At 39.8% G+C, this 12698-nt stretch overlaps 1 protein-coding gene across 20 annotated transcripts in view; it reads left to right on the plus strand.

Moving 5' to 3' along the window:
• The window catches only part of SLIT2 (slit guidance ligand 2), a 224515-nt gene that overhangs the window by 137235 nt on the left and 74582 nt on the right, over positions 1 to 12698 (plus strand). For all 20 annotated transcript variants that reach the window (XM_087936499.1, XM_087936500.1, XM_087936504.1 and 17 more), the window contains one exon: positions 7000 to 7071. In XM_087936499.1, the coding sequence (XP_087792625.1) occupies positions 7000 to 7071 (72 nt within the window). The remainder of the gene's footprint in view (positions 1 to 6999; positions 7072 to 12698) is intronic.

Genomic DNA, 12698 nt, shown 5'->3' on the forward strand with positions numbered 1-12698 from the left:
TTTGGGGAAAAAAACCCAAAGCACCTTTGTGATATCCAACACATAGTGACAGATTACCAATAAAAGAGAACATTTGTAGCTCAGGGTTGACATGAGGGGGTCCTTGGTGTCCTCTGAGCTTGGTGGTTTTCTTGCAGATGTTTTACAACCCAAACTAGGTGATGTCATCAGGACTAGCACTAATGATGTCACCTAGTTTGGGCAGTGAAACATCTGCAAGAAAAATCAGAGAGCACCCCGGAGCCCTCACATAGTGGTAGAGCCTATGACGGACACTTGTTGTGACAAATGAAGTAGAAATAAAATTAAATTAAAACTTAGATAGACATCTGCAGGGGAGAAGAGCCAATTAGCAGCAGCAGAGCTATGGAGTTCCAAAATGGAAGCCCTCCCATCCGTGACAGTGGCACCTCCTGGTAATGAAAAACTCTACAAGATTATGGAGCCAAGACAAGGCAAGATGAGAAACAATGGATGGAAACTAACCCAGGAGAGAAGCATCTTAGAACTAAGGAGAAGCAATCAACCAATGGAACAGAAGTTGCCTTGAGAAGTTATGGGAGGCTTTCAAAAAACGGACAGCCATTTGTTTGAAATGGTATAGGGTGGACTTAGAAGACTTGCAGAGTCTCTTCCAACTCTATTATTCTGTGTTCAGTGGACTCTTGTAAACTCTCCTAATATGTCATATATTTCTGCTGAAATTTCAGAAAAAGCTGTGTTTGATATCTTCATCCAAAATACAAATATATAGGCATTAAGGCATGACTGGTGTTTACTTTAAATGATGCATTACAAAACAGCTGCCTAAGTAACATTTTTATAAATGCAGCACTGGTTAAAACATTAGCAGGAAGTTATGCTGACAAATGAAGTGTGAAGAGATGGAACGCAACTATCACAAGCCATACATTTTCTGAGGCACGTTGCTTATTCAGCTCTTTAGGGAAGGATGCCGTTGGAGGCGCATGCTTTATGGCGCAACTTTTATGAATGTACTAATACGATCGTAGCTTGTGCCATGAAGGCTGAATAAAAGGAGAAGAGTTTTAACAAATGCATTTTGCTCACTCTTTGGACAGGTCCTACTTATTGACGTGATTTAAAAGCTCGGGGAAAGCAGTGCAGCTGTCACTTCTCATTGTAGAAAGCTTTCCATCTTTTCCCACTTTATTTTTTCCAACCCCATTTCTAATGAAAATGTTCCAATATATAATTTAATTTTCTTTGAGCTTTGCCATAAAATCAATTAAGTCTGAAAACGTTCCAACCGGCAGAAGTTGTCTGTCAGAAAGTAGTTTGCTCCAGCTTTCTATATAATTAAATTTTCCCGCATACTTGTCGTAAGCTTTGCAATGCCTAATATTCCTTAAGACACGTGTGTGGGAAGATACAGAACTATAACTTCTTCGGAACAACTTCATTTCCATACCAACTGCAATTGGACTCCCCCCGTTGTTGAATCCTGTCTCCCTGAGAGTAACTTTGCAGTTATCTTTTCTCCAAAAGTTTAATCAAATCTTGGCACAATATGGCAATTCCCCCAAACACTAAAATATGTGGGAACTACATCCTTCTATATATCATGTTGTAGTATAAAAAGGTAAAGGTTTCCCCAGTCTAGTTGTGCCTACCCCTTGGGGGCAGGACTCACCTTTGTTTCTTGGCCAAAGGTGCTTGCATTGTCCGAAGACAATGTCCATGGTCATGTGGCTATCATGGCTATTCGCCAAAGGTCCACGAATTCTGTTACCTTCCCACTGAAGTGGCTCCTATTTACAGGGGTGCGATTCATCCGGTGTAACAACCGGTTCTGTGAGCGTACGTGCAGAGCATTTGTTACCAACCTTCTCCAGCAATCTCTCTGTGTTAAACAGCTGGTGCACAGAAATCCGCTGTGACGTGCAAATCAGCTTGAGCTTGGAAACCAGGATATAAAAAACAGGGTAGAGCAGGCGGGTTGGTCCCAACAGCTGATCATAGGAGCAAACTGGTTCGCTCACAGCTGATCCCCGGAGCTACTGATTTGCCCGAACTGGTAGAATCCCACCCCTGCCTGTTTATCTACGTGCATTTACTAGGTGGGCAGGCGCTGAAGCAAGAACTTCTCAGGCGGTGAGAATGATATTGGATCGCTTCCTGCAAGGAAAAGCCTACCCTGAATTCAGGGCAGTTCCAACTCTGGAGCAATTGTGTACACAGTGAGAGATGGGAGTTCCTGGAAAAAAAGCAGGAACTTTTGGAGGTTCAGAGTTATGAATTCTTTTGTCGACCTTATGAAGAAGGGTTACAGGAACTGGGTCTGGCTGGTCCAGGGAAGAGAAGAACCAGGGGAGACATGAGAGCAGCCTTTCCAATTTTTGAGGGCTGCCACAGAGAGGAAGGGGGGGGGTCAAGCTATTCTCCAAGGCACCTGAAGGCCAGACAAGGAATAATGGATGGAAACTGATCAAGGACAGAAATTCAATCTAGAAATAAGGAGAAACTTTCCGACAGTGAGAACAACCAACCCATGGAACAGAAGTTTCCTTCAGAAGTTGTGGGAGCTTCATCACTGGAAGCTTTCAAGAGACTGGACTGCCATTTGTCAGAAATGGGCTAGGTCTCCTGCTTGGGCAGAGAGGTTAGACTAGATGACCTCCAAGGTCCCTTCCAGCTCTGTTAATCTGTTAAAGCCTTTTCCCCCCTGTCATACTCAGGTGTCATGGAAGTCTTGCATAGACATAACAAAAATATGGAAATTTCACAATGCAGTGAAATAACTTACACAATTCATGTTTGTCAGTATTCCCAACAACAGAAAATCAGCAGGCTAGCAGCTGAGAAACACCATGTAAAAAGTTTAAAAAATATTCATCCTCCCTTTTCAATCATGACCTCTTGCAGATCTTCAGTTGAGAAAGGCTCTTCTGGGCTTTCTCTTTTTTTATCGGCAGTTTTTTATGGGAAACTTACATATATATAAAATTTTGCATATATTAGCATTACAGAAATTTGTTCACGATGTAGTAATAAGTAAGCAACAGGATAGAATCTTGTTAAAGATATATAAGGAAAGCATATTTAAATAGTTGTATTTTTTTTAAAAAAGAAAATAACACAGGACCAGTCTTTCCGATGGGATGGTTAATACATCATGCACTTAATCGTTATCCATAAAGTTGCATTTTGTAAGATAGAAAACCACAGTGTCTTTATCACACTGTGATTTTCTGAAAATCATGTTTACTGCTTTGTTTCTCTTGTTATCATAATCATTATTTGGTTTCTTGAACCATTGCGACTTTTTGGTAATATGTACAATAAATCTGCTTAGGAATTTAATTTTCTATAATGAATAATATTTACGGCCTTCTTAAAACAGTGCTATGCTGTGTATTCTTGGCAAATTAGTCTAAGTGCATTTCTGGAGTCATCAGAGAATGGAATTGATCTACTTCAAGAATTACTAGTATGCTGCTACAGTTTATTCCAGGAATAAATGGGAGATTTTAAAAGAATTCGTATTTCACCAGTGTTATATTACAGGGACTACAAAATAAAAATTTAAACTCCAAAATTTAAGAAAAGGGTTTAGAGTTCAGTAACTTAAACTCTGAATTAGAGTAAATTAGAGCATTAAATCTCAGCAAAATTGTTAAGAAAGGCTCTGGTCTATGCTAGAATTATTTTAGTTCCCAAACTAGTTCTATTCTTTCACCCAAGTTGTGAAAATATATTACGAGAAAATGTTATATGCACCTTGCCATATCATAAGCCTCTCTTTCGACAGTGGAAGTAGACATATAATTCCAAGTTAACACCAGATGTAACTCTACAATTTAGGTATCAAAAATGTTGTAGATAGAGGCAATGAAATAAAGTCACACCCCTTCAGATATTAGAGTATTAAGTAGAACAGCACATCTTCAGAAAACAGAACCATCAGTGGAGAATAAACGTGACACAGGGTTGAATTTTTAGATCCTAAAGTTTCTTTTGAATTTTTGTTCTTCCTATTATATCTAATACTCTTCGAATATCTCAGGGGCTGCTGCAGTTAAGAAGAGGGGGTTCAAACTCTTCTCCAAAACCTTTCCCTCCAGAAGTTGTACGTTCTCCAACCCTGGAAGTTTTTAAGACGAGATTGGACAACCATTAGCCTGAAATGGTCTGTGCCAGAGGTCTCCAAACTTGGCAACTTTAAGACTTGTGGACTTCAACGCTTGAAGTCTGGTCTAGGGTCTCCTGCTTGGGCTTTGTTATTCTGTTAACTTGGTTTTACTTCATGCAGATGTTTCATTACCAGTCTATATAATGGGGAAATGTGGTTAGTTAATTTCTCAGTAGATAGACTAACTAGAACCGTGATGGCACACCTATGGCACGCATGCCACAGGTGGCACACAGAGCAATTTTTGAGGGCACATGAACCCCAGCCAAACTTACCTGCACTGCTGAAAAATGGACCTTCTGGAAATACTGGAAGTGCCAAAATGGGCCCATTTTTCGGCCTCCTGAGGCTGCAGAGGCTTCTCTCGAGCCTCCGGGAGGGCAAAAACAGCCTCAAGTAGGCCAAAAATCAGCTGGGAGGCGTGCGCATGCACAGTGCAGGGGAGGGGGAGGAGTGGTGGTGGTATTATGTGCGCATGCACAGGGGGGCAAAGCGCATTGCATTGTGGGTGCTGGCACATGGACGCGCGCTTTTGCCACACCACAACAAAAAGGTTCGCCATCACTGAACTGGAACAATACTCAGTGAGAAACTCCCCACTTCATTGTGGTCCTCTTTTTAGATCTTAAATTTCTATTATCGGGATAGCACTGGTAGTCCTTGACTTACAACTGTTCATTTAATGACCGTTCGGAATTTAAAATGGCACTGAAAAAAGGGACTTACGACCGTTTCAGCCTCCCCAAGGTCCCATGATCCAAATTTGCAGGCTTGGCAACTGACTTGTATTTACAATGGTTGCGGTGTTTCCCAGGGGTCACATGATCCCCTTCTGCAACCAGCAAAGTCGATGGGGAAGCCAGATTCACTTAACGACCATGTGACTAACTTAACAACTGCAGTGATTCACTTAACAACGATGGCAAAAAAGATCACAAAATGGGACAAAACTCACTTAGCAAAGGTCTCACTTAGCGTGGGGAATTTGGGGCTGCCTGCAATTGTTTTAAATTTGGGGGCTCAGTGGTGGTCATAAGTCAAGGATTGCCTGTTCTGTCGGAGGACTTGATTTTAGGTGCTCAGTTGTGCTTCTTGCTTACTACTGTGACCGCAGAAAATAAGTACCTTTTACTCCTTCCACTGCAACCGGGTAGTTTCTGCAAAGTATTGAATGCTTTTGTAGATTTATGGTACTAGTGATCAGTCTCTTAAGAGAGGTTAAGCCATAAAGGGAAAATAGAATTACCAGTAATTAAATTTAGAAGCAGGTGTGCCTACTACAGAAAATTTATTGTCTTAAAGTAATGTTGATTTAACTATGCAGGGAAGGACAGGTCCCTTATCCCAACTTTGGAAGAGCATGATTTCACCAATGCACACAGCAGTTTCCATTAGCACAATTAAAATAATAGCGTCCTGTGCTTTGTAAAGTAAATAGCATATTCAACTCAGATATTGGATGGTGAGCAATAAAATAGCTGCAGTGCAGAGCTGACTTCCTTGCAAAGAGGTGGAATATATAGATAGATATATATGTATCTCTAGCAGAGCCCCCTGTTTGTTCAGTAAATGGACAATAACGTCTATTATGACTATTCACTTAGAACTTTTTATTCAAAATTGAATTCAAAATTTAGCTTCCTCTATTTTGAATTGGATACAGTTTGCTGTTTGAAAATAGTCTCTAAATTTGCAAGGTTTCTAAAACTTGCGTACAAACCATTGTTTGTTCTAGTTTATCCTCCAGTTATTTCTCTGATATACAAATGTAAATGCACACTTTCATAAATACATTCTGCAGTCTGTGCAGCTGCAAGTTCAATAATTAATCAAAACGTGACGTAAATTCTACTGCAAACTGTACATTTGCAGCAATTTATTCACTCCCATGATGAAAACGCTGGAAAGAAGCAAAGAAGTATTTTCTTACACATTCATTTAATTGCACCTGGGAGAATTGGAAGGACTCATATAGGAATGTGCCATATTGATATTAAAGAATGCAGAGAAGAGCCACAAAGATGATGAGGGGGCTGGAGGCTAAAACATAGGAAGAGTCAATGAGAAAGCCAGATTCACTTAATGGCCACGTTACTAATTTAACAACTGCAGTGATTCACTTAACAGCTGTGGCAAGAAAGATAGTAAAATGGGGCAAAATTCACTTAACAAATGTTTCATATAGCAACAGAAATTTTGGGCTCAATTGTAGTCCTAGGTTGGGGACTACCTGTATGTATACTTTTTAAGGTAAAGGTAAAAGTTCTACTCCTTGCACATCCATGCTAGTCATTCCCGTCTCTAGGGGGCGTTGCTCATCTCCATTACAAAGCCAAAGAAGAGCCAGTGCTGTCCGAAGACGTCTCCGTGGTCATGTGGCCGGCAGGACTCAACGCCTTCAAAGGCGCATGGAACGTTATTCCCCTCCCACCACAAAGAGGCCCCTATTTTTCTACTTGCATTTTCTACGTCCTTTTGAACTCTGCTAGGTTGGCAGAAGCTGGGACAAAGAACGGGAACTCACTTCATTACGGGGATTCAAACCGCCGAACTGCTGACCTTTCCGATCAACAAGCTCAGCGTCCTTAGCCACTGAGCCACCTTATGTTCTGATATAAGCATTGGGAAATTATGTAATGCTAATTGTTAGCTATTTGCTGCTTTCTTCTTCCTTTTATGTTGAATGCAAACATTTAAGAGTCTTTAAAATGTCCCTTATGCTTACAATTGGGTATCACTAAGTAGATTTTGTGTGTGTATGTGAATTGATAAAATTTGGGTTGATTTGATACAACTGTTCTTAAGCAAAAAGATCCTTGGAAGCTATTTATTATCTTTTTTTTTAGGGACCTCAGTGAAAACCAGATACACGCCATCCCAAGGAAGGCTTTCCGTGGAGCTGTTGACATTAAAAATCTGTAAGTATTTATATATTCTTTTATTTATCTTATATAGCCACCTATCTCAGACTCTGGGTGGCTTACAAGAGTAAAATAAACACCCAAATTCATGGGGGAACAGACATGCCTGTAGTGCTATGAGGGTTGGAGTCATAGGTAGGCAGGCAGGTAGGTAGGTAGATGATAGATAAATAGATAGATAGATAAGATAGATACTGTGTTTCTCTAACAATACAGCCTCCACCAATAGGAAGGTCCAGCATGATTTCTAGGCATGAGGTGAAATTAAGCCCCACCCACAAAATTTAGGGCAGGGGGTGGGGACAAAACTTGCCTTTAGGAACGCCCTGCAGGTAGCCTAGGCTACCCCGATCTACTACTGATAGAACCTCAGCCGATAGAAGCTCCCCAAAGGCAGAGTCACCAGCCGCTTCGATCAGCCGGTAGAAGCAGCCTCAGGGCGAGCGCCCACGCATATTCCCCTCACCGCGAGGCCACTTCTACTGGCCGATCGAAGTGGCTGGTGACTGCCCTTGGGGAGCTTCTATTACCCAAAAGACATTGCCTCATGGCGAGGGGACGCGGGCAGCCACGCCTCGCCCTGAAGCGGCTGGTGACTCTGCCTTTGGGGAGCTTTCGTCTGCTGATAGAAACGGCCTCATGGAGAGGCACATGCGCATGGGGCGCTCTAGGTGGGGGAGGAAATTAAGTCACCCCCTAAAAGACAGCCTAGCTGTTTTTTCGGGGGTCAAAAAAAAATAAGGCCCGACCTTATTTTGTGAGAAACACGGTAGATAGATAGATGGATGGATTGATGGATGGATGGATGGGTGGGTGGGTGGGTGGGTGGATGGATAGATAGATAGATAGATAGATAGATAGATAGATAGATAGATAGATAGATAGATAGATAGATAGATAGATAGACAGACAGACAGACAGACAGACAGACAGACAGATGTATTAATGGATGGTGTGGATGGATATATAGATAGAAAGAAAACATATATAAGAAAACATATTAAGAAAAGATAGATAGATAGATAGATAGATAGATAGATAGATAGATAGATAGATAGATAGATAGATAGATAGATAGATAGATGTATAGACAGACAGACATACAGACAGACAGATATTTTTGACAGTTTACTAAACCTTCATTTAGGAATGAGCTACTATGATCTTCTTCCTATGTGAAAGTTGAAAATTCATCTCATAAACCAATGAACTGCAGTTAGTTACCCCAAATATGATTTTTCAAAAGGCAACTGAAGTTTCTTGGGTTTTTTTAAAACATTTTGCTCCTCCTCAAGAAGTTTTAAGGAAAAAAACTCAGAAAGCTCAGTTTTGGGACAACCATGACTTGGATGACGGAGAATCTCCAGTTAATTATAGTTCCTGAGTAGCCTTGAATCCATATAATGCTAAGATGTGAAATTAAACTAAAGCCACCAAAAGCTTAATAGTATTCTAAAACAACTCACTACAAAACAAACGGCATTTTAAATTATAAGTTGGCACTGTATATTATTTCCGAGTTGTGTAGATCGGGTGGAATACTGTATATTTCCTGTTTAGGGCCAGCAGGAAAAGTAAGTTGAGAAACTCTGGTTGTAAATACGAAATACAGAAAGCATCCTATGTATTTTGGCTCCTTTGGATTGTTTTCTTAGGTTTTTGAGTAGTAAAGAAATACAAAATTGCTCCCATCCTGATTGCAATTCATGGAGAAGAAATTTCCTCAATAAAATAGGCAGGCCAGCACATTGTAGAAACAGTGGGTGGTAATTTTTCCTGATTATTCCCTTTGTGTTTCTCCCTGGCTCACAGTCCAATGGCTTTTCCCATTGGAATCCACTTTTCTCCTTCTGTGTCCATTCAGGTTAATAGAACAGGCGGCCTTCTTCAATCTGGAAGGAGCTCTTTTTCCTGTGGGAATCTGGCTTCTCTCTAGGTTTTGAAAGGCTGAAATGACTGTTTTATTATGTGCACATTGCAAGCAAACCTTAGTAGCCATTGCACCATTAGCACTTTTTTAAAAAATTAAGAAATGTTTTGGTCATTCAGATGATTTAAAACAGGACATTACCACATAAAATACTCCAAAAGAGGCATCGGTTTTACATCAGAGGAAAACAGTTTGATTCTTAAAAGAAGTTAAGCAAAATTAATTGTTTTGTTTTGTAATTTGGGATAGATCCAAGCGGATTTAACTTACATATTTTCAACTGCCTTTTTACCATCTTTTGCTATTGTTCCCTGCCCCTCAAGTAATGCAAAACAAAGAGGAAACATTACATTTAAATCACCGTCTTGTTGCTAAGAAAATGGACTGTGCCAAGTTTTATTCCAGGGCTTGATGCCAAGTGAAGAGAAAAATAACTTTTTGCAAGGAAATAGGAAGTTTGAAACTTATTTTTCAACTTTTCCACAGTGGCATTTAGAAGGCATCATGAAAAGAAATATTTCCTCATATTTTTTTTTCCTAATGCACCTGAATTCCTGCCAGTTTGGGAAGAAAAAAAAACAGCCTTTCGATTCTTTTAGGACAAGATTAGCTTGAGTGCACTCTATGCTGTTAAACCCTTTCCCTTTGTGTATAATACAGATGATTTAGGAGGAATCGTGTCAGAGCTGATTTATATATTGATAGCTCAGGATAATAAGAAATGAGCCAACGTTCAGCTTACCCTTTTATAGATGAACCTGAAGGCTGCATTAGGCAAATTTGACAGCATTAAAAGATTTTATCAATTTGTCTCATAACAATTTTTCTTTTGTGTTGTGTCAAGTGATAACATTCCGTGCCATCATTCTAATTTAATGGCTTTGATAAATGGCTCTAGAGGTTAAAGAACTAGACTGGTTATATTATTTTGGCCCTTTAAAATAAAAGGCCTATTAGCTTAATTGTTAAATGTTCTTAATTATTGAAAATTGCAAGCTCTTGAGAATGTGTGTGTGTATATATGTGTGTGTGTGTGTTAAAATGAACTCCAACACAAATATTGCACTAAAATTATTAACTGCAATGTCTGGAAAATTATATATTTTTGGTTATATAAGTATTATGTTGTAGGAACAATGTAGGAAAGGAAAAGCCACGTAATTTAAATAGAATTTCTCTTCCACAATTGGAATAAGTAACGAGTTGCTTCAACCTGGCTCAACAACAGGAACTGCGAGAGGGACCTTGGAGTCCTAGGGGACGATGACTTAAACAGGAGCCAGCCTTGTGCAGCGGCAGCCAAAAAACTAATACAATCCTTGGTTGTATAAACATAGAATCAAAATCACATGAAGTATTAGTACCACTTTATAAAGCCTTAATAAGACCATACCTGGAATACTGCATCCAGTTTTGGTCCCCACATTACAAAAATGATGTTGAGACTTTGGGGAAAAAAAGGTAGAGAAGAGCAACTAAGACGATTAAAGGCCTGGAGACAAAAACATACAAAGGATGGTTGCAAGAATTGGGTAAGGCCAGTCTAGAGAGTAGAAAGACTAGGTGGGGAACATGATAGCATCTTCCAACATCTCAGGGGATGCCCCAAAGAAGAGGGAGTCAAGCTCTTCCCCAAAGCCCCTGAAGGCAGGATAAGAAGCAACGGATGGAAACTCATCAAGGAGAGAAGCAACCTAGAACCTAACAGTGAGAACAATCAACCAGTGGAACTACTTGCCTCCAGAATTTGTGGGTGCTTGAGGTGTTTAAGAAGAGATTGGACAGTCACCTGTCTGAAATGGTAGAGGGTGTCCTCCTTGAGCAGGGGGCTGGACTAGAAGACCTCCAAGCTCCCTTTCAATTCTTTTATTTTGCTGCAGAGTAGAGGCTTCTTCTCCAAAGCACCTGACGGCAGGGCAAAAAGCAATGGGTAGAAGCTCGTTAAAGAGTGATCCTATCTGGAATTTCCTGACAGGGACAACAGTGGTTCAGTGGAACAACTTGTCACCCGGAGTTGTTTGTGCTCTGCTGCTGAAGGTTTTCTAGAAAAGATTGGACCACTATTTGTCTGGGGTAATATAAGGTCATGTGTCATGGACAAGGGGTTGGACTAGAAGAGCTCTAAGGTCACTGTATTGCGAACAGTTGCTGGGGTGCATCCATAGTTTCACTGTACTTGTACAATGACAATAAACAACTTCTTCTTCTTCTTCTTCTTCTTCTTCTTCTTCTTCTTCTTCTTCTTCTTCTTCTTCTTCTTCTTCTTCTTCTTCTTCTTCTTCTTCTTCTTCTTCTTCTTCTTCTTCTTCTTCTTTCTCCTCCTCCTCCTCCTCCTCCTCCTCCTCCTCCTCCTCCTCTTTCTCCTTCTCCTTTCTTCTTGTCTTATAGCCATTAGATTCTGTGAAAACTAAAAGACTGGTTTTGAGCAGGGAGTTGGACTAGATGACCTACAAGGTATCTTCCAACTCTGTTAATCTGTATCTGTGTCTGAAGGCCAGAGTACTACCTGACTGCTTAGGTTAGAGTCCAAGGCTCAGGACCTTGGAATTGCTGGCTTAAACATAGAATTACAGACACGTGGAATTCTTGGAATTAAATGGGCTTGTAATTCATTCCTAAGGCGCCACCAGAGGAAACATTTTGCTAAGCAAATGTTCTGAACTATGACACAGGCACTCCAACATGCTTAGCGTGACTTGAGTAGTATTCCATTAGTGTGACAATGGCCCAATCCTTTTCTCATTTTCTTAGTGAAAACTTTATCTTGATGGTGTATTTGGGTTTAGAGTGAAGAACTCTGCAAAATAAACATAGCTCCTTAGTAACGCTATAGATCCAAACTTTTCGATTACTAAAGCATACATTGGTGGTACCCCTACTTATTAATGATATAAATGCAAAAGATTAATCACTCCAGCTCCTGTCAAAACATACTTGGAGATCAAGCTTTATAGACATCAACTTTTGGCAGAGTTACCATTTAAATAGATTGTATACATTTACTTCTCACTAGAATCTAGTTTGCTAGCATAGTGTAGAGAATGAAAATTAGGTATAGGTTGTCTATATATTCATCAAAGATAATAACAGTGTGGGTCAAGATAATAAATACACCCATATGCACACATAAACACAAATATAGATAAATAGAGTTAGAGATAGGTAGAGATAGAGATAGAGATAGGTAGGTAGGTAGGTAGATAGATTATATAGATAGATGGAGATAGATTGATAGATAGGTAGGTAGGTAGGTAGATAGATGGTAGAGATAGAGAGATGGAGATAGAGACATGATAGAGAGATGGAGATAGAGAGATAGAGATAAAGATAGATGAGATAGAGATAAATAGAGATTGAGATAGAGATAGATAGGTAGATAGATGATAAAGATAGAGAGATGGACATAGAGAGAGAGAGATAAAGATAGATATATAGATCGAAATAGAGGTAGGTAGATAGATAGATGATACAGATAGATAGAGTGATAAAGAGATAGATAGATAGATAGATAGATAGATAGATAGATAGATAGATAGATAGATAGATAGATAGATAGATAGATCCAAATTTTGGATGATACAAATAGTCCTTAACTTAAAACAGTTCATTTAGTGATCGTTTCATGTTATACAGTGGCACTGACAAAAGTGACTTAGGACCATTTTTCACACTTACGACCATTTGCCGCATCCCC

Source organism: Pseudonaja textilis, chromosome 6 (assembly GCF_049901715.1).
Source record: "Pseudonaja textilis isolate UNSWEBS1 chromosome 6, rPseTex1.2, whole genome shotgun sequence".
In the NCBI taxonomy this organism is placed as follows: domain Eukaryota; kingdom Metazoa; phylum Chordata; class Lepidosauria; order Squamata; family Elapidae; genus Pseudonaja; species Pseudonaja textilis.